The 23,159-nt window shown below is 43.7% G+C and overlaps 1 protein-coding gene across 12 annotated transcripts in view; it reads right to left on the minus strand.

The window, feature by feature from the left end:
- The window catches only part of ANKS1A (ankyrin repeat and sterile alpha motif domain containing 1A), a 247,923-nt gene that overhangs the window by 131,272 nt on the left and 93,492 nt on the right, over positions 1-23,159 (minus strand). For all 12 annotated transcript variants that reach the window (XM_060231472.1, XM_060231471.1, XM_060231464.1 and 9 more), the window contains 6 exons: positions 21,820-21,921; positions 21,070-21,156; positions 16,228-16,418; positions 13,996-14,079; positions 12,977-13,097; positions 3,513-3,553 (listed from right to left, as the gene is read on the minus strand). In XM_060231472.1, the coding sequence (XP_060087455.1) occupies positions 3,513-3,553; positions 12,977-13,097; positions 13,996-14,079; positions 16,228-16,418; positions 21,070-21,156; positions 21,820-21,921 (626 nt within the window). The remainder of the gene's footprint in view (positions 1-3,512; positions 3,554-12,976; positions 13,098-13,995; positions 14,080-16,227; positions 16,419-21,069; positions 21,157-21,819; positions 21,922-23,159) is intronic.

The raw sequence follows: 23,159 nt of genomic DNA on the forward strand, positions 1-23,159 counted from the left end.
TGGGAGTTTATTATCACCCACTGGATCAAAAGATAGAGGATTATTATGAAATTATGAAAGAATTTAAGATAGCAGCTAGAAGTAAAAACTGTGTCATAATAGGTGATTTTAATTATCCGCACATTGATATAATAAAAAGACCAACAATAAAAATCTTTCATTAAAATCTGCCTCCGTTCCTGAGGACTGGAAGGTAGCTAATGTCACCCCCATCTTTAAAAGGGGTTCCAGAGGAGATCCGGGAAATTACAGGCCAGTCAGTCTGACTTCAATACCAGGAAAGTTAGTGGAGACCATTATTAAAGAGAGAATCAGTAGGCACACTGATGAACAAAAGTTATTGAGGAAGACTCAGCATGGGTTCTGTAAGGGAAGATCTTGTCTCAGTAACCTGTTAGAGTTCTTTGAGGGTGTGAACAAATATGTGGACAAAGGGGACCCAATGGATGTTGTTTACCTTGACTTCCAGAAAGCTTTTGTTAAAGTTCCTCCTCAAAGGCTCCTAAGTAAGCTCGAAAGTCATGGTGTAAAAGGACAAGTGCTCTTGTGGATCAAAAACTGGCTAATAAATAGGAAACAGAGTGAATATAAATGGGCAATTTTCTTAGTGGAAGCTGGTAAGCAGTGGGGTAATGCAGGGCTCAGTACTGGATCCAATGTTTTTAACTTGCTCATTAATGATTTGGAGTTGAGAGTAAGCAGTTAAGTGGCTAAGTTCGTGGATGACACTAAATTGTTCAGGGTGGTGAGAACCAGAGAGGATTGTGAGACACTCCAAAATGATCTGTTGAGGCTGGATGAGTGGGCGTCAACAAGGAAAATGAGGTTCAACGTGGCCAAGTGCAAGGTAATGCACATTGGGCCAAAAATCCTAACTATAAATACAAGTTGATGGGGTATGAACTGGAAGAGAGTGACCAAGTGAGAGATCTTGGGGTTGTGGTAGATAATTCACTGAAAATGTTGAGACAGTGTGCGACTGCAATAAAAAAGGCTAATGCTATGCTGGGAATTATTAGGAAGGGAACTGAAAACAAATCCGTGAGTATCATAATTCCCCTGTATAAATCAATGGTGCAACCTCATTAGGAGTACTGTGTACAATTCTGGTCACCACACCTCAAAAAAGATATTATAGCATTGGTAAAGTCCAGAAAAGGGCAACTAGAATGATTAAAGGGTTGGAACACTTTCCCTATGAAGAAAGGTTAAAACGCTTGGGGCTCTTTAGCTTAGAGAAACGATGACTGAGGGGTGACATAATAGAGGTTTACAAGATTATGCATGGGATAGAGAAGGTAGAGAAAGAAGTACTTTTCTCCGTTCCATTAACACATGGAATTCACTGCCACAGGAGGTGGCAGCAGCTACAAGTATAGCCAGCTTCAAGAGGGGATTGGATAAACACATGGAGCAGAGGTCCATTAGTGACGTATTGTTAGAATGCTCTGTCTGGGGCAAGTGATGCTCTGTATTCTTGGTGCTTGGGAAGGGCAACAGTATGAGGGCTTCTAGTGTGCTTCGATGGACAACAGTGTGAGGGCTTCTAGTGCCCTGGCCCCACTGATGGACCTCCTGATGGCATCTGGTTTTGTTTTTTGTTTGTTTGTTTTAGCCACTGTGTGACACAGAGTGTTGGCCTGATCCAACATGGCTTCTCTTATGACAAGTAGAACTGGGTAAATGAAAGGAAATGGTAAAAGAGGCAAAGACTGGATAATGTTATGAACAAAGAGAAAGAGAAAATAGATGTGGGAAGTCCTGCCTTCCTGATGCTGCCTATGTATTTTGAGCCTTCAGATGCTGCCTATGTATTTTCAAATTTTTCATTATAATCATAATGACACTTTTTTAAAAAGCAAGAGATTCTCAGGATACTAAATTCAACAACAGGTGCCAGATTCCATGCTAGCATGCTGAATCTTCAAACACTGTTCACAACCCTAGCCATACTACCGGTTTCTTAATTAAATGTTACATTTCCTTTCTAGGTGGCCCATTATTGACCTCCCTGAATACGCATTTACTATAGGAACCTTTCAAAGTAGCATTAGCATGATTAAACACACACACAAAATACAAAGAATAAATCTCTTTTGAAAGAGAATGTGGAACTGTCATTGAGATTTTCCCCTTGATTTGTATCAAGAACCAACCATGGATAGATACAGACTATTTTCATTGAAAAGTTAGTTTAGACAGCCCCAGTACATTTATGTGTGTTTTACAGAACAGAATAAAAAAGTGTTAAAATCTGTGTAACGCATTCTGTTTGCTAGAGAGTCTCTTTGGTTCATAATGTATATAATGGGATTGAAATAAGTATTATTAATACTATTGTACAGTAGCAAACCATATCAATTTATAACATACTCACTCCAAACAGCTATGTATTGCTACGACACAGCCAGTATTATTTCCTATGCCATTTGCAATTCAAAAGAATTGGAAACTTGAAAACTAGCAATGGGTCTGTTAGTACAAAGGTCTGTATTACTGAACCTCTTTCTTAAGAGGATGTCCTCTTCTCCTTATCTTTTTACTTCCCTCCTTTTACAGTATCTTCCTCAATATCAGTAATCTTTTCTGAATTTGTGGGAAAGGATTTCAGAGCAAATGCCATTGTCAGATATTGCAAAGATGATGAATAAGTCTATATAGTCAGTCTTCTGACTGCTTTTCAGAATCATTAGAATTTAATTCCCAGGTCCCTATAAAACTTTCAATGAACAGCACCCCTCTTACTCATATATCAGTTGTCTGAGTTTGGAATGACATCTTGCTGATGAGCAGTGGCTGAACAGCCTATTAGCAGTGGCCAGGTTCTTATACATAAGCAGCAACACTCTTTCCAACCACAATTAATTAGTTTTGAATTTTAATTGCATAATGCAAATACAAAGGAAGAGCTAGAAAAGTATTCTATTTAACTTTGTTCTTTGAAAATCCAGGCTTTTATAATTATTGGGAGATTAACTGGCAAAAAGCAGACATGGCAAAAGTAGCATTTAACTAGCTTCATCAGATAAAACACTTAATGCTTAGGGAAACTTCCTAACTATCTGGTCACTTCAATTAGTATTGTAAGAATTTCCATATACCATAATAACGCCAGCATTTTCCAGAACATTCTATTAAGAAATAACACATGTTCACATTTTTTGCAACAAAAATACAGAATTACAATGCCAGTAGACTGTCAATAGATTTAAGGTTATTATGAAGCATCTTCTTCTTTTAGCTTTATACTGAGTTTCAGTGAATACCATTGGAAAACTATACACAATTCTCACTGAAGCCTAGGCATTTTCCGTATAACATTTCCAACAAGTACAATCTCTTTACCATTTAAGCCCACTGAGGTACATTAAGTACCATTTGAACAGAGTTTTACATTAGCTTTCTTCAGAATTTGAAAGAACAGAATACTGTTTCCTGTATATACACTTTGAAATAACTAATTATATTCATTCTATTAACTTAAGTACAAACTGAAGAGCAAATGTTCGTACCGGAGGCTGGACACTGCTGGCAGCACCTGAAGATGATTCGCCTATGAATTTTTAAAATAAAAATATTGAATGTTTATTACCTTTTATTTTCACTGGCTGATTACAGATGAACTAGGTGGGCAGCTTGTTTCAGAGATTTATTTATTTACCAAATTTATACACTGCTCTTTTGTTCTCATCAGGACCACCAAGGCAGCTAACAGATTAAACACCATACATAATGAGAACACATCTTTAAAACCATTCAAGTCAGGTGTGGGGACCATATCATTCAGATGGTTAAAATCACGTTAAAATTCACATGCAATACAAAAACATAAAACAATTAAGAAAAAGGCAAGAAGAAAAGATTACTGAGGAAACACTGGACAAAATAAAAAGTCTTCATCCTAGTGAAAGGTAGCAACAGAAAGCCATTGGCAAGTGTCTCCGGGGGAGAAAATTCAAAGTTTTGGTGCCATGACCAGGAAGGCTTTCCTAAGCCACCATCTATCCACTCTCAGAAGATATGTGCTCCTGAAGCATGGCCTCAGATGATTACTATAGCTGTTTGGCAAGCCCGTAAGGAAGGAGGCAGTCCTTCAGGTATGCTCGTTGCAAGTCATGTAGGGCTTTAAAGGTAAAAACCAATACCCTGAATGAAAGGTAAAACCCAGAACCCTCTCTAACCAACATCCTGGCTGCAGGATATTTTACCAACTGAAGTTTTCTGAACACTTCTCAAGGGCAGTCTCATGTAGACTGCATTAAGAACATAAGAGATGCCATGTTGGATCAGGCCAATGGCCCATCCAGTCCAAAACTCTGTGTCACACAGTGGCTAAAAACCCCAGGCGCCATCAGGAGGTCCATTAGTGGGGCCAGGACACTAGAAGCGCTCCCGCTGTACCCCCCCTCCCCAACACCAAGAATACAGAGCATCACTGCCCTAGACAGAGAATTCCAACAATACACTATGGCTATATGTTTATCCAATCCCTCCTGAAGCTGTCTATGCTTGCAGCAGCAGCCACCTCCCGTGGCAGTGAATTCCATGTGTTAATCACCCTTTGGGTGAAGAAGTACTTCCTTTTATCAGTGATTTAAAGAGAGAAATGCCAGTAACCTAATCCAAATATAACCAGGCCTCAGATTCAGCAGGAGCTCACAGGAGCACAGCTCCTGAACCTTTCTGAGGGTTACCCCTCTTCCTCCCCACCTACCTTATCCATCGAATAGTACAGGGGTGGGGAACCTTTTTTCTGCCAAGGGCCATATGAATATTTATAACATCATTCATGAGCCATAAAACATTATCAACTTAAAAAACTGCTCCGCCAAGGGAGAATGATTCAGGCCAGTAAAATTAATGCAAATACCGTATTTTTCGCACCATAAGACGCACTCCCCCCCCCAAAAAAAAGTGGGGGGAAGTGTATGCGTCTTATGGAGCGAAGGTACGTACCTTCCTCGGGGGGGGGGGCGATCCGCTGCCTCCACCTCTGATCCCGGCGCTTCCCCCGCGCCCGCCTGCCTGGCTCCAGGTCTGACGCTTACAGCAAGCGCCAGGATCGCTCCCTCCGCCCTCCGATCCCAGCGCTTGCTTTAAGCATCAGAGCTGAAGCCAGGCACACAGGCACGGAGAAAGCACGCCGCCCCCTCCACAGCTGACGCTCGCGAAGCGCTGGGTTTGCGGAGGGGGTGGGTGCTTCCTCTGTGCCTGTCTGCCTGGCTTCAGCTGATGCTTAAAGCAAGCGCTGGATTGGAGGGTGGAGGGAGCAATCCTGGTGCTTGCTGTAAGCATCAGCTGAAGCCAGGCAGACAGGCACGGAGGAAGCACCCGCCCCCTCCGCAAACCCAGTGCTTCGCGAGCGCCGGCTGTGGAGGGGGCGGCGTGCTTCCCCCGCGCCTGCGTGCCTGGCTGGGAGACAAGCGGCGAGATCACTCCCTCCGCCCCCATCGCAAACCCAGCACTTTGCAGGGAGCGATCTCTCCGCTTGTCTCCCAGCCAGGTACGCAGGCGCCGGCGTGCTTCCCCCACTAGACGCAGGTGCCTGGCTGGGAGACAAGCGGCGAGATCGCTCCCTGCGAAGTGCTGGGTTTGCGGTGGGGGCGGAGGGAGCAATCTCGCCGCTTGTCTCCCAGCCAGGCACCTGCGTCCAATGGTCCGGAGCGTCTAATGGACCGAAAAATGCGGCAATTGTTTTTCTATTTGAAGTCATGTAGGGAGAGCCTAATCTGGCAAACACACGCACACATCCAGCCCACCATCCTAGGCTTTTTGTAGAAAAAGCCCAGCAGGAACTAATAATAATAATAATAATGTTTTTAGGCCCCAGAGAGGCCGCCAGATGGCTTGGTTCAGCCCAGCAATTTATTTATTTATTTATTTATTTATTTATTATTTATTTATTTCATTTATATCCCGCCCTCCCCCACCACGGCAGGCTCAGGGCGGCTAACAACATTCTACAGTCATACAATAACAAGTAAAACCTTAAAATTACAATATAGAGCAATAAAACATTAAAATATTAACTTAAAACCAATCCAATAATACAGTTGTGACGCGGTATAGATCTTTAGACCGCATTGGCGGACCCTTGGTTACCGTTTTTCCTAGCAGTCCGAGTATGCTAATTTAAAAAGGGTGGTCTTGCAGGCCCTGCGGAACTGTTCAAGGTTCCGCAGGGCCCGCACCTCCTCTGGGAGTCGGTTCCACAGGGTAGGGGCCGCGATCGAAAAGGCCCGTGCTCTGGTACTCTGATATTTAATTTCCTTCGGCCCAGGGACAGTCATTAGGTTTTTCCCGGTTGACCTCAGTGCTCTCTGGGGTTCGTATGGGGAAAGACGGTCCCTCAGGTAGACAGGTCCTCGGCCATATAAGGCTTTAAAGGTAACGACCAACACTTTGTACTGGACCCGGTATATAATCGGCAGCCAGTGCAGTCCACGTAGCCCCGGCTGTATATGTTCCCGTTTTGGGAGTCCCAACAACAGCCTGGCCGCCGCGTTCTGCACTAGCTGCAATCTCCGGGTCCGGCACAGAGGTAGCCCCAAGTAGAGGGCATTACAGTAGTCTAATCTTGAGGTGACCGTTGCGTGGATCACTGTTGCGAGGTCCCGGCGCTCAAGGAAAGGGGCCAGCTGCCTTGCCCGCTTCAGATGGAAGAATGCTGACTTGGCAGTGGCTGCTATCTGGGCCTCCATCGATAGTGAAGGCTCCAGTAAAACACCCAGACTCTTTACCTGGCGCGCTGCTTTCAATGGCGCACCATCAAAGGTCGGGAGAGCTATTTCCCTTCCCAGAGCGCCGCGACCCACGCATAGGACCTCTGTCTTCGCTGGATTCAACTTCAGCCCACTCAGCCTGAGCCATGTCGCAACAGCCTGTAATGCCCGGTCGAGATTCCCTGGGGCGGAGTCGGGCCAGCCATCCATTAGTAGATAGAGCTGGGTGTCATCTGCATATTGATGGCAACCCAGCCCAAACCGCCGGGCAATCTGGGCAAGGGGGCGCATATAGATGTTAAACAACATCGGGGAGAGAACTGCTCCCTGAGGCACCCCACAATCCAGTGTGCGCCTCCGGGACCGCTCGCTCCCGATAGCCACCCTCTGTCCCCGACCTAGGAGAAAGGAGGAAAGCCACTGCAAGGCCGACCCCTCAACCCCAATGTCGGCGAGGCGGCGCGTCAGTAACCGATGGTCGACTGTATCAAATGCAGCCGACAGGTCTAACAACATCAGTACCGCAACGCCGCCCCGATCCAGTTGCCGTTGGAGGTCATCCACTAAAGCGACCAGCACCGTCTCCGTCCCATGGCCCGGCCGGAAACCAGACTGACATGGGTCTAGGACAGAAGCGTCATCCAGAAACCCCTGTAGCTGCTGCGCCACGGCCCTCTCAATAATTTTACCTAAAAACGGTAAATTGGACACCGGCCGGTAGTTCGCCAATTCAGCCGGGTCTGCTGTAACTTTTTTCAGGAGAGGGCGGACCAAAGCCTCTTTCAGAGGTGTTGGAAAATGCCCCTCTAAAAGGGATCTATTTATGATGTCCCGTAAAGGACATCTAAGCTCCCCTTGGCAGGATTTAATCAGCCAAGAGGGGCAAGGGTCCAGATCACATGTTGTCGGGCGAGCAGCAGAGAGGACTCTGTCGACTTCCTCCAGGCTGAGTGGGTCGAAGTGGTCCAGCACTAAACCCGAAGACAGGCACGGAGCCTCAATTTCACTCACTGTATCTAATGTGGTAGGCAGGTCTTGGCGGAGCAGCGAGATTTTATCTGCAAAATATTTCGCAAATGCCTCACAGCCTATTTCTAATTCTCTAACATTTGGTTTGCCTTGTGGCAACGTTGTAAGATCCCCAATTATTCTAAATAATTGTGCTGGGCGCGAATTTGCAGATGCAATCTTGGTTGCAAAGTAATCTTTCTTTGCAGCCTTGACTGCCATCTCATAAGACTTCATAAACGTTCTATAGGATGTTCTCGTTGCTTCGTCCCGAGTATGCCTCCATTGCCTCTCTAGTCGTCTGAGCCCTTGTTTCAGCTGGCGCAACTCCAAGGTGTACCATGGAGCCAGCTTCATACGAGGGCGCAGAGGGCGCCGGGGTGCAATTTCGTCGATAGCCCTGGACAGCTGGCCCTGCCATATTTCCACCAGGTCATCGAGGGAATTGCCAGTGGGCCAGGGATCCCTCAGGGCCGTTTGGAACCGTTCCGGGTCCATCAGGCCCCGAGGGCGAGCCAAAATAGGCTCTCCGCCCATACAGGGTTGGGGCGGCATCCCCACACGGGCCTTAAGGGCTAGGTGATCCGACCATGGTACCGCTTCTACGGCGATATCGTTCACCAAAATCCCGGCTGCAAAGATCAGGTCTAATGTGTGCCCGGCCTGATGCGTGGGAGTCGTAACAAATTGAGAGAGTCCCAGTGTCGCCATGGACGACACTAGGTCCATCGCCTGAATGGAGGCCGTGTCGTCGGCATGGACGTTGAAGTCACCCAGGACCATAAGCCTCGGGTACTCCAACGCCCAGCCCGCCACTGCCTCCAATAGTGATGGTAAGGCGTTAGCTGGCGCGTTGGGCGGACGGTACACCAGCCAAACTGCCAACCCCTCTCCGACATCCCATGCCAGACCGGTGCATTCAATCCCGTCAATCTTTGGGTCCGGGAGAGCCCGAAAGGAGTAATCCTCCCGTATGAGTAATGCTACCCCTCCCCCCCGCCCGCTCATCCGTGATTGGTGAAAGACCGAGTATCCTGGGGGGGACATCTGGGAGAGAGCTACTGTCTCCCCGTCCCTCACCCAGGTCTCGGTCACGCAAGCCAGGTCCATGTTCTGCCGTAGCAGGAACTCCCTAAGGGTTGCGGTCTTATTATTTATGGACCTGGCATTACATAACACCAATGACAGAGGCGAGCATTTCCTCTTGGTCCCACTACCTGCTACCATTGGGATGGGAAGTAGACTGGAAGGTGGCCGAGCGCCATTTTGTCTCTGTCTCCTTCCCTTATATTTCTGTCTATTCCCACCGTCATATCTTCCCCTCCCCAGGAGCACTGGAATCTCCTGGCCGAGCATCTGCACCAACCCAAGATGAACCCAAGGTAAACTCGCCGGTATCACTCCCCGATTTGTTTGCACCTGCCGTTCAATTTACCCTCCTCGCCATAGCCCCTCCGGTTCCCGGCTAGTAAACCCACTACTCATGTCTTAAATTAATTAATTTAGTTAACCCTCCCAATCTACCTTACAACCAATTAGTTTGAATTCATATGCATTCATATGCATATGCATTCTCCGAAGGCCACACCAAGTGACCTCGAGGGCCACATATGGCCCTCGGGACAGAGGTTCCCCACCCCTGGAATAGTAGGTGAGGCTGCATAACAATCCCTGGATTAGGAGAGTGGGCAGCCAGCCATCAGGGGCTTTGCCACACTCCCAGCAGCCCTCATTAACCCCTGGAGAAGCCCACACCACCCTTTCTCCACATCTTATGTGTTTTGGGTGGCAGGTGGCTTGCTGGCCTTTTGACTGGGGGGGTAGCCCAAGAGACCTGGGGCTCCCTTCATGCATTGAGTTGCTTTTGGCTGGGGGGCATATGCTAATGAGTTATGCTAATGAGCTCCACCACCTATTTTTCTACAAAATGACCCCTGAATATAACCATACATTTGGTCTACAGTAGGGGTGGCCAAAATGTGGCTTAGGAGCCATACATGTGGCTCTTTCACACTTATGGTGTAACTCTCCAAGTCCCCACTGCACTGTTGACCAACTTGGAAAAGGTATTTCTCTCTTTAAATCACTTCTTCAAACCAGCTGGCAGCATGGAGAATGCATCTGAAGTTAAAGTTGCTTTCTTTCCACCTCCTCCCATCCCCTCTCCCTTCCTTCCTATCTTGTGGCTCTCAAACTTTTGATGTTCATGTTTTGGGGCTCTCAAACATCTGACATTTATTCTATGTGGCTCTTATGTTAAGCAAGTTTGGCCACCCCTGGTCTACAGCTTGGGATTGCTGCTGGACTCTGGTCTACTCCCAGATCAGCAGGTAGCAACTATGTCCATGACGCTTTCTAGCTACTTCAATTGGCTATCCAGCTGCAGCTTTTCCTGGGCAGAAAAGATCTTGCCATTGTGGTCAGTGCTCTGGTAACATCTGTAGCTGGGATGCTGACCTGAGTGGGTTGTAGGAACCATATCACCGAATCTTGGTCCACCTACAATGGCTCTCAATTTGTTTTGTGGTCTGACTCAAGGTTCTAATGTTGACTTTTAATGGCCTATACAGCTTGAAACCAGCATACCTGAAAGACCTCCTATGGTTTATATTTTTAATTTAGTTCTGTTGTTAATTGATGTAATGATGTGTTTTATTCTGTTTTACTTGTTAAACCTCCTTGGAGGCACTGACTGGGCAGAAAGGCATGATATAAACATTGTTAATAAACAAACTATATTTTACATGTTACAGAAAGAGTTGGAGGGCCCCAATAGTTAATTACAATAGGTAAGTGTTTAATTAAACTGAGCAGTTCCTTACTGAAACAATACCTGTTTGACACTGAACTGCTTTAGAACCCCTGTTCATTTTAAAAATTATTGTATTTTAATTTTTTGTTGTGAGTCTCTTTGTGGGGAAAAGGGCAGGATATAAATAAAAATGAAATGAATCTACTTATATCTTAGCAGAAATAGGGAACAAAATAAATTAAGAGTGCTTCAGCACCACAAAGATGAATTCAATAAGGAATAAAATTCCACAGCAATGCCTACTTGGGAATCAACTACATCTTACGTATATTGTTTCAAGGCAAACTGGTTAATTCTTCAAAAAGCCACAGCATTCAGGTTTTTTACTGTACTAGAATATAATTATTCTGTTTAAAAGATTAATGCCACCTTTCTTCAGCTATGGAATTCAATGTGGCTGCCCAGGAGGTTTGCACTGAGGCACTAACTAGATCCAGACATGTTTAGCTTTATAAATGTTCTTGAATCATCTGCCCTCCAACCACACCCTATGCTAGTCTGCATTGTATTCCCCTGTTTCTATTTCATAGAAATAATTCTGTTTTTCTATTCAAATGGTTTAATTAAAAACATCCTAGATAAAACATCTTTGGGTCTTTGTATGTAGCCATTAATGATGTGCAGACGCAGCCTCTGAAATGGTCCCTCCCTAACAGTGAACAGACTATAGAAGAATTCAGAGCAGATCCACTTAGGACTGCTCTCTAAATGTTTTAAACGAAACCATTCCTAGGTCACCTTGGACTACTTGGAAAGGACAAAAGGATTACAAAAGCATACAGACAATACAAAACTTGAAGTGACTGAAAAGGCATTCTAAAAATTCAAAAATAATCTCCATCTAAACAATTCACTAACCATTAGAAATGGCAAATAACCAAATAAAAAAGCACATCTGATTTGATTTCTCATCTTATCTAGCTAGGCAGAAGCATTTCTGAAAAATGTATGTGCCAGTCCTCAATACATCACAGCATGCTCTTCAGCACTTGCAAGGTAACTAAAGTACTGCATTCAGTTACAGATAGCAGAATTCTATGCAGTTATAAATGGGCAATTTAGAGAAAAACTATAAAAGAAGTGGGTAAGTTTCTTGTGAGAAAAAGATTTAAGGGAAACATACTGCCAAGGTACTAATATTTCACAGGACGTTCTGAACCAACAGGCATAGTGCAATAAATAAGGATACATACATTTTAGATACATTTTAGTTAGGTAGATATTATGAACCACACAGTCTTAGCAGTTAATGTGTAAGGATGCAATCCTATGCACCAGGGAACAAGTTTGGCTAAACACAGTACTTCGTATCAAATCAGCATGCACGGCAGGCCTTATTTAGATGTTCCGGAGCTCCGAAACGGAGCTCCGGAATATCTAAATTTTATTGTGCTCTTTCTTCCTTATGCCCCCCCCCAAAGACTTGCTTCTGTGCTCCCTTGTTCAAACCCCCTTTGAGAATTTTGCTGACCTCTAAAGATTTGACAAACTTTCTAATATTTCTCCCCACAAAAAGGGGGAAATAACCAAAACATAAAGCAGACCGGTGGAAATTTTCATCATGCCACATAGGAGAGAGTAATTTTAAAAGTATGATGGGAGTAAGGCTTTTATTATGACAATTATAATTCAGGAAGCATTTTTAAGGTAGATGCTGAGCTGATATAATTTAGTACACCTTCTGGTGATGTCAGGAGTGTGTGGCATATGCAAACAAGTTATGCTAATGAGCTCCAGCACCTCTTTTTCTACAAAATGTCCCCTGATGCATGGGATTAAGATATGCACCCTGAATGTGGCTCATAACTGCTTCTAAACGTAATTTTTCTCTATATTTGGTCTGGATGTTAAGCATCATTTAATATGTGCAACTAAAAAGGGGGAAGGAAGAACAGTCATATTTCAGCCTCTAGAGGTTCACACATATACTAAAATCAGAATAACCTGGAAACAAGAAAAATTAGAATAAATTATAATATTTGCAATTGTTCGCAAAAAAACTAGCAGGGCTTATTATATATTATGACATATTAGCTGGCTCCTATGGATGAGGAGAATTCAGTACTAGATGCAAAGATAATTGATTTCCACCAGGAAGGCCAAGAGGATTTTTTTTAAAAAATCTGTTTGTTTTTCTCTTTTGTTAAGCTGATTTTTTTCATCTGACTTTGACACAGGACAGCAAGTTATACTGATTCAGGCAGCAATACCAGCTAGCAGCATGGAAGCTACCTTGGCCAAAAGTGAGAATCTACACTATTAGAATTTGCACACTGATGATGATATTCTCCCACCATTTCCCCCCTATATAAAACCAAATTACCAAACTGTTAGAGTGTCAGATGAGAAATGGAGAGACCTTGGTTCAATCAAATCCCTGCTCAGCCACAAAAATGACTGAGTGAGTGGTACACCATTGGCATTGTTTTCTTACCTTTTGTTTTTTTATCCACAGCAACATGCTTCTTCGTTTCTGCTGTTAGCAACAGCTCATAGGGATGCTCTTCCTCTTCATCTGCTGTGCTTCCCCTGCTCTTCCTCTTAGCGACCAAACCCTGACCAGACATATAGCATGCTATAGTTCCCCAGCAGATACAATTAAGCAGTCATCATAAGACACCTGTGCCATGCCCCTTCCTCAAGCTGGCCTTGGGACATACTTTAGAGATGAACAGCTCAAAAGTTCAGACACATAAGAGTCAGAAATACAGCATAATGCTACTGGGCCTCTCCCCCTAGCAGACAAAGCTCTCTCATCTACAGCCCTGAGTCTCACCTGTCCCTCCCAATCTTTGACTGCTGTTTCTGCCCCACTTACCCCTAGCTCCCCACCGTACTCTTCCTTTGTAGCTTTCAGTCATACCACACTCACTTGGAAGCACCAAAAATATGCCTATATAAGGCCTTAGAAATAAAACTTCTAACATTTTCTGCGGTGTAAAGTATAGCTAGGATTGAGTGCTGGCACTAAAGGATTAGTGTCTGGGTGTACTAGGACAAAGGATGAAGGAAACCAGGAAGAACTAGGTGCTTTCTCAATGTTTATCTCCCACCTTCCCAGTGGCCATTGGAAGGTAGCCCCAAACTGATAGGTTTCCAATACAAACTGAATGTGTCAACTTATTTTCTTTTTCAGTTACCATGAAGGTTCTGTATTTGTTTATAAACTGGCAACGGACATCATTAAGTGTCAAAGGAAGTTATACAGTATCTAGAACTTGTTTCTTCTACCTTTCATGGTATAATTATAAAGCACTTTGGACACAAATGGAACAGAAATCTTTGATCAGATCTCAAGGCACCTTCTGTTGTCTTTAAAAGCATCCACAGGGATCCCTGATTTTGATCGGAGCTGCTGAAGTACTTCAGTGTTATTCTGCCACCCAGCTATGCACTTTTCCCCAGACAGACACTTCTTTATAATAAATCCTTAGAGAGAAACAACCCCCTTACCTTAGAAGAGGCACTCAGCTTCTTCTCTTCAGGCTCCTCCTCTTCATCAGGGGGAGGCTTGGCAGGAGGGGGTGGGCGCTCTCTCTATAGCAGGAAAAGAAGAAGAAGAAGTGCAGATTTATACCCCGCCTTCTCTCTCAATCAGAGACTCAGAGCGGCTTACAATCTCCTATATCTTCTCCCCCCACAATAGACACCCTGTGAGGTGAGTGGGGCTGGAGAGGGCTCTAAAGCAGCTGCTCTTTCAAGGACAACCTCTGCCAGAGCTATGGCTGACCCAAGGCCATTCCAGCAGCTGCAAGTGGAGGAGTGGGGAATCAAACCCAGTTCTCCCAGATAAGAGTCCGCACACTTAACCACTTTACCAAACTGGCTCCATGTCAGTAGTTTTATGTCATATTTTAAACTCAAAAATCTTTTTTTGGAAGAGCTAGCAAAAGAGATTTGCTGCACTCAATCACAGGAGAGAGAGAGAGTATGTGTGCATAATGTCACAGAAGACACTTAGCATCTCTCATTCGTTTAGCAGTCTGATGTAGCTCTTCAGTGGAAAGAGTCAGCTCATTACTGTGTTCCTGATTATGACTGAAACATTAATGTTTGAGAAAAATGAAAAATGAAACACCATGTATGTACAGAAATAATGGCTTTTACCCTACAGACTGCTCCCTATGATAGAAAGCTATTTTTCTCTCTCTGCATGTGTGTATGTGAAGGGGATTCTACCAATTCCTCCCACCAGCTGCAGACCCCCCACTTTGACTCTAAGAATAAAATTTTGGGAACTCAGTGGGTTGCTGCAGAAGTTAAGCCAATTTTGTTCAACAAACTCTGCTCCACTCATTGATCTTGTGGGACACAAGCCAATACTTTATAGAACTCTTTCTCTAACCTGCTTCATCAATATATTTGTCAGGTGCATACTTTTTGACATACACACACTCTACGTATTAATGCCAATGTCAAAACTAATCCTGGAATGCATATGATTTCAGGCAGGGCCAGACTGCCACTTTCCAAATGAGGAGACAACTGGTAAACAAGTAAACGTATAATATTTCCTATAACAGCCAATGTGTAAGTTCTTAATACCTGTCAAACACCCACTTTTTTCTCTTTTTTTCCTGCTCCACTATCTGCCCAACAGGCATTTTTAATTTTGTTATTAAGTTATTCAACCAGAAGTCTAGAAGCCAAGGAATCATGCTTTAAAGCCACTGTTTTATCCATTTCACAATACAGAGGTCACTAGGCCCAGCAAGTATAGATAATTTATATGGCAAGAAAGATTGTTTTCATAGAATCTTAGACCACAAGTCTATAAGCTCCCCCTGCTGGTTTACACCTAAAAATTCTATGAAAATCAATTACCTTCATGGAACTAACACTGCTCTCTGTTCCAGTGGCAGATAAGCATATTTTTACTACTGTAATTCACAATACTTCATTTTTTGATGGAAGAAAGATGAAATGAAAGAAAAAGCCAGATGAAAAAAAATTAAGTGAAACATATGCTCTCCAGAAACCCCTTTCTTTGTAATCAAGTTAACAACCTGAGCTTACTAACAGCAAAAGGAAAGATTCATTATACGAACACTTTCCATGGTGAATTTCACAAACATCCGGATAGTCATTACATCATGAACTTATAATGCTCAAAATGTTGTAGAGCACATAGCACATGCAGCAGGAATGGATCTTCATTACTTAATAACCAAAGCCATTTTCAGTTATTTCATATCACAATAAAAACTTTCTCGTCTGGCACTCATGGGGGGGGCAGTGTTTGCTGGTTAAGTGTGGTGGATACTCAAGGTTATTCTCTGCCCCACCCCCTACCTAGAGGAATCCACAGTGACCAAATCCCACTATCCATGGGAACATTTGAAGCAGACTTGAGGGGAGGGACCAGGGGATGACATCAGTGGGCAGCACATTCTGACAGAAGCTCAGCAAGTACTGAAAGCAGACTGGAGAGGTCAAAGTGGAGCATGCCTGAAGATGCAAAAGTATGGTGGCTTAAGGGAAGGGTCTTGCCCTCTGAGCAATGATGGTAAACTAAGTTAGGTTTCTGGATAATTAAGTGCTGGATAATAAAGCTTTTATTGTACTTCCAAACTGCATGGCTAGGTTATCAACTTACTCCAAGTGTGGAGAATGCACAGGTCTGGAGATATATCCCAGACTATTTTCCATAAAATGGAAACAGACAACACACATCAGACTACATACAGGTCTCATTCCTGTTCCTTTAACACTGATCATCTCCACTTCCCTAGTCACTGAGTCTCTGTCTGATGATCTTCCACTGGCCAGACTGTCCAAAGAATGACAGGATGTGGCATTGTATAGAACTTCATATGGACACTCTTCTTGCTTTCCATCAAAATCTGCGATCAGTTCTGTTACTTTTTCCACATTTCCTGGGGAGAAGAACACCATGTTACCAATCATAGCCATTTAGTTCTGCTCTGCCAAAGGTACCTAGGCAAGTCCACAGGGCATAAATACTTGCTTGTAGACTAAATGTTTCTAGAAATTTTGAAGCCACCGGAGGCAGGGGGAGATTACATGCTATCCATCACTAGCAAAAGGTAAGGGTACTGTCAGATCTTTCCCACTTTTCCCTTCTTCCAGTGTACTCCTGCAAGCTCATAAAAGTAAACTCTAGGAGCTGGGGGAAAAGAAAAAAAATCACATAGCACGTGCAGCTGTAGTGAATAATGGAAGTAGGCAAAACTAATATTAGTCTCTACACCAACAAAAGTACTGCTAACAAGAGAGGCAGAGATGCATTATTTCACCTGTGTCAAACATATGGCCCACGGGCCACACCTGACCCACCCAGGGCTTTAATCAGGCCCATGAGGTAGAACACACCCCTTGTGACACCCCCTTCCCTGTATTAGACACTCACTGAGCCAGACTGTTTCTCAAGCACCAGCCAAACTCCCTCTAGGTCTTGGACTTTTTTTTCTCTCCTGACGATTTCAAAAATCCTCTTGTTTTGAAAGCCCAAGTGGTTGGCTGCTGGTTTCTGTCTTCCTCCCCTTCTCATTGGCCACTGGCTTCTGCCTGTCTCTCTTTCCTAAGCAAAGTCTAAGAACAAGTAGCTGGAAGAATGGCTAGTTCTTGTCAAAAGAAGTCCCGCCTACTTTGGTAGGGAAGGGAGGGGGGAGGGAACGAGCAAGAGAGAAGACAGACCCTGACAAGCACTCCTAATGGAATGCAAAACACTTTATCCAGATCTGTACTCAAGCATTTCCCATATTTTGCCCAGCAAAGCAGCAAGGGAAAAGAGATCTGGTGAGCTAGGAGAAAACACTGGCTTTTCTCTTTTATAACCCATTAAAGATGCATTGCTGAACACTCCCAGAAAGAGAAAGATAGTGTAACTAAGTGGTATGGGGGACAGGGTGGGGGAGCAAGCACAGAAAGGGCAAAGATCCACAGACATGACGAAGTTCAATCCACCACCATTAACAAGCAGTGGCAGCACCTCCCCTCCCCATTCTCTCTGCAAATGTTTTTTTCAGCACCACCAGCTTGCCCTTGGCCACTCTACTCTGCCCAGCAGTGAGATGCATTTTTCCTCTGAGGTGGAGGACATCTTGTGAGTGATTCCCAACCTATCAGTAGGGAGGCAGGATTAAATTGCAACTTCCTGTTCCTCTTGGGAGTCACCTTCAACGCAGTTCTTTTCCTGTCTCTGTAGGGAGAGCATCGTGTATAGGCTTTGCCTACCTCATTTCTCACAGCATTCTTTATTTCTATCTCTCTACAGAAGCAGGAAAATTGAATGGCAACAGAAAGCAGGAAGCTTCTTGTCTTAGGATATTAGCTGCTGGTGAACAATATCATCACCACTTCCATTCCCCAAGTTACAGTAAGGGAACGACCAGTCATTCTAAATGATTGCAAAGTTTGGTCCCGTTCCAAACAGCCATGTTTGCAGACTTGCCCCAAAGTTGTTACTTTACACTGGGGAAGAGGGTTAAGAGCTCCCAAAGGGTGGAACGCTCTCCTAATCCCCTTTTACGGTTGCATACACTCTTGAAAGTAAAAAAGGGGAGTAAAGAAATATGTTGATCGACAAGGGAGGGGGGAAGAGAAACCTTGCCTTGCTTCTTAGCAATAATTAAAGTTGTGGTTTCCTAGCAAATATTATTGTTGTTGGAATCTTAGAAAAAAATCAAACAGTATTGAAAAATAAGGAGATCTGACTCAATAATGATGAGGATTAGCCAAGACTTTATTTAAGAGAATTAGCCAAAGGATGCATTTTCCCTAGTTTTGAATCATGCAAGCTCATTCCTGTACTTCTGACAAAGCATGTGCATTTGCTCCTATAACCCAGAAACTCAAGAGATGTGCCTCTCTGACGTCTTTCACCCTTTGGTACTTGTTGTTCCACTAGCCATCCCCTCTCCACCCTTGGGTGGGAAGAGATGGAGGGAGCAGCCTTTTGCAAGACCATGCCTGCAGTATCTTTTTTCTCCCTCCTCAGCCTTCAGAAAAGGTGCAGGCATTCTCGTACAACACCCCCCCCCCTTTGAAGGATCCTAGGATGGAGTTTCCGGTACTGTGTGTGTGTGTGTGTGTGTGTGTGTGTGTGAGAGAGAGAGAGAGAGAGAGAGAGAGAGAGATTTTTGTATGTTCTCCTCCCTCCCCCCTCCTACCTGCTTTTCACACTAACCCCCCTCTTTGTTTTTTTAATTGTTTCCTTTGTATCTGCACTGAGTGAATTTTGCCCAGTCTGAAATCAACACATGATTTCACTTGGAGAGTTCTCCCTTTCCAGTTCTAACATATGAAAAAGAAAAGAAACCTAACAACAGTTTGCAATCTTTATTAGTGGAAGGGAGCAAGAGACCAGTAGCACCTTCACAACCAACAAAATTTGCAGCAGGGCATGAGTTTTATGAGTCACAACTCACTTCTTCAGTTACAATGTGAATCTATCTGTCCTTATATCTTGGAGAGTGATTTCAGACACCAAATGATGATAGCAGGCATTGGAATGAGAGGAAAAATATAGGTCCAATTCAGTCCAGGAGGATGCACTGCACGGAGCTTCATTATCAGCTGCAATTCAGCAGTCTCTCTTTCTAACCACCCTTCAAAATTATTTCATAAGAGAACAGTTACTCTTAAGTCAGGACCTGAACTTCCTGGAAGCTTAAATGCCCCACTCACAGGTTTTTGAATGTTGTGGTTTCCAGGGGTCCTTTTGTAGAAAAATAGGTGGTGGACTTCATTAGCATAACTCATTTGCATATGCTGCCCCCCCTCCCACCAACCAAAAGCAACCCGACGCAAGAAAGGAGAGCCCTGGGCAAGCGAGGCCTGATTGGGCTGGCTAGAGATTCAGCCAGTCCAAGCAGGCCTCGCTCACCTGGGGCTCTCCTTGACCCTCCCCCCACAGTCAAAAGGCCAGCAAGCCGCTTGCTGCCCAAAATCACATAAGAAGTGGAGAAAGGGTGGCATGGGCTTCTCCAGGGGTTAATGAGGGCTGCTGGGGGTGCAGCAAAGCTCCTTGTGGCTGGCTGGCTTCCCACTCTCCTAATCCAGGGATTGTTATGCAGCCGCACCTACTATTCAATGGACAACATAAGTGGGGAGGAGGGGGGTGGACCATCAGAAAGGTTCAGGATCTGTGCTCCTGTGAGCTCCTGCTGAATTCAAAGTCTGGTGGTTTCTAATGTCTGACTTATGTCCATTTATTTTTTGCATCCTCCTGGACCACAATGAGACCTAGATTTTTTGTCTCATTACCAGTGTTGGTTTCTCCACATCTACTACCCTTCTGCATGTGACACCTAACCGAATCAAGTCTATTATTTTCATTCACCTACTATTGTCATTTGACATCTTATAAAGTTTGTATCTCCAGTACCTCATGTTACAGTTTATGGCACGTATGTTGTGGCCCAAAAAAGTGACATTTATGTCAGATTCTGCCCTCATAACAAAGGAGTTCAGCACCCCTGCATTATTTCATCAATGTAGGCAAGCACAATTGCTGATTCACAGTTCCCAGTGCAGTTCCTCCAACAGCACCCAGTGCTGGTTCCTGATAAACTTTGACACCTAGAGGAAGAGTTTCAGGGGATACAGCAGGAGATAGGAAAGTTTCATTTTGGATCCATTTGTGGTGGTGTTTTTGGGGAGGACAGAGTAATTAAAAAGTGCATTTGTTGTTGAATGTTCTTATTGATGGTTCATGGAAAATAAAAAACCCGTACATTTTACAAAGCTGCCCTTTAGCAAAGTTATTTTTAATGCTGCGTTATCCTATATACGGCCATCCATGCAAATGTATGTCTGTTTAGAAATTCTCACATTATATGCAGAGGTGAAGAAATGAGCTACAGAAAGACACTTAAGAACATATGAAAGCAGAGGCAAAGAAAACAAGAAGAAAAGGGAACAGTCAAATGGTAAGAATTAAGATTAAATTTTAAAATACTTGGGGAGGAAAGGGGGAACTAGAGAAAAGCAAGAAAATGCAACTGTTGCCAATTGTATGGTTAAGTATAATGGGTTGGATCCATTCTGCTTTTTCACTCTATAGTCTCACCCAATTCCCTTAGTTCCCCAGTGCAGATGTCTTGTCCATTTAGGCCCCACGATCCCCAGCATATAGCTTTCGGGGGGATCCTTCCTTCCCTTTTTAACAGAAAGCTGATTAGATCTAACCCATTATGATGATGCTTTAGATATATATGAGAGTGCATATCAACCACCCTCTCAGCATTAAGTATCATAATTCAGCTACAGCTTCCTTGCCCATTGATATCCAGCACACTATGACGTAAGACCCAGGGGATTTAAGTTTTCTATTTAACAAATATTAGAGATAAGTAGCAACTTAATATCAATCCTTGGAGGATGGAGACTGGCCTCAAAATACATGCAACATTAATAATAATTTTACTTATAGTAAAATGCTATGCGTCAGCAAACTCTGCATCAAGTTAAATAAAAAGAATTATTTCTGTGTTATTATGAATGGGCCATGCCTATTACCCCCCCGTTATAAGTGGATAAGATTTTGTTTCACAGATTTCTTACCTTGGGGTACCCGAACTGAAGCATCAGTAGATATAACGGAAGCTATCTTTTCTTCTTCTTTTTCCGTGTTCTTCCCAGTTGTACATTCTGAACCACAGAAGAAAACAGCATTAGAAACAAACATGCATTAGTAATAACATGCAGAAATATTAAATACATGGCCCATTAGACATGGATGCCACAAATGTGACAACTATCAAACAGCAAAAAGTTTGTGTCATCCAAATATGCAGAATAGCATTGATTTTTTTTTTTTGCAGTAGCAAATCATCAATACCTTCTCAGTATGTTACAAGAATGGCTTGAAATATGCATTATATCCATACTGAAAATGAAAGGAAAGGTCCCCTGTGCAAGCACCAGTCGTTTCCGACTCTGGGGTGACGTTTTTTCACAACGTTTTCACGGCAGACTTCTTATGGGGTGGTTTACCATTGCCTTCCGCAGTCATCTATACTTTCCCCGCAGCAAGCTGGGTACTCATTTTACCGACCTCGGAAGGATGGAAGGCTGAGAACCTCAAGCTGGCTACCTGAAAACTCAGCTTCCGCCGGGGATCGAACTCAGGTTGTGAGCAGAGCTTAGGATTGCAGTACTGCAGCCTTCCCATATCCATACTGAACATCCACATTAAAAGAAATGTGATGTAAATAGTCAACTTGGGTACACACTAGGAAACTGCATGAACATTATTATACATTGTTCCTTTTTAACATTAAGTGCCCCTCATCTACTTTTCACATCATTTACCTTCAATGAGTGCTGCTATTTGCTGGCTTTTCTGAGAAGGAAGTTCTCTCACAATTTCCAAAGCTGTCAGACCTCTGTTATCCTTTATATTCACATCAATACCTTAGATACACGCAGAACAAGTCAGAGAAAAATTTGTATATAAATTTGGCTGTACACTCATCATGCAGAAAGTGTAACAATGGTGAACAAAAAACACAAATGGACCTGCCTGCATATACACCAGGAAGAAGTGTGGTGAGCACCCAATGTTTATGATTTTTAAAACATTCAGAGATCGGGATCCTTCTCTCCAACTGCATGGGAACTTGCCTCTCCCTTCTGTGGTTTGGTTGAACTATACTTAGTATCACTACAGGTGTAACACTAAAGAATGGTTAAAGCTAATCAGGATTGCCTCAAAACTGTGATTTCACATAATTTGAAGACAATGGTAATCCTAGTTAGCCTTCAACTACACTTAAAAGGTAAAAGGTAAAGGTAGTCCCCTGCACAAGCACTGAGTCGTTAGCGACCCATGGGATGATGTCACATCATGACGTTTTCATGACAGACTTTTTACAGGGTGGTTTGCCATTGCCTTCCCAAGTCAGCTACACTTTACCCCCAGCAAGCTGGGTACTAATTTTACAGACCTCAGAAGGATGGAAGGCTGAGTCAGCCTTTTGCCAGCTACTTGAACCCAGCTTCCACCAGGACTGAACTCAGGTCATGAGCAGAGCTTGGACTGCAGTATTGCACTGCAGCTGACCACTCTGTTCCACGGGGCTCTTAACTATAATAAAGCAACCATGCAAACATAGTGCTAATGGTTACAGCATCCATGGGAGTGGATGTATAGAAGCACACAAGGACAGAGCTCCAAAATGTGATTAGGAGATTGGGAATATCATGATGGCATCAGAACTGGAAAATCTGAGGCTGAATTGTTCATCTGTAAGATGGCACAGCACTTAGTCTTCGCTGTTTTTGCTATATCATTTTAACAACAATCTTTCAAATAAATAAGCAGGTAATCATGTCCTATCACAGGATCTTTCAGTCTGCTAAGAACATTCTCTTACTTATTTTACCTACATGCAATGTTTGGACATGGGTACTGAGAGGTACTGGTAGTCATCTCCCGATTAATCAGCCCTCTTTCTCCAGACCTTTTTTGGAAGCACAGCAAGATTTCTCAATTACTACATTTTTAACATTGCATTTTCATACTGAAACCACATGAAGTGTTGAAATGGGAGTAGGAATAGAAACAAAAGATGGTCAAGGAAACTGATGGTTAAGGAAATGACCTTATTCTACAGTAACTCCCAGTTCTTCAGTGTTGATCTTGTCCATTC

Source organism: Heteronotia binoei, chromosome 2 (genome assembly GCF_032191835.1).
Source record: "Heteronotia binoei isolate CCM8104 ecotype False Entrance Well chromosome 2, APGP_CSIRO_Hbin_v1, whole genome shotgun sequence".
Lineage (NCBI taxonomy): Eukaryota > Metazoa > Chordata > Lepidosauria > Squamata > Gekkonidae > Heteronotia > Heteronotia binoei.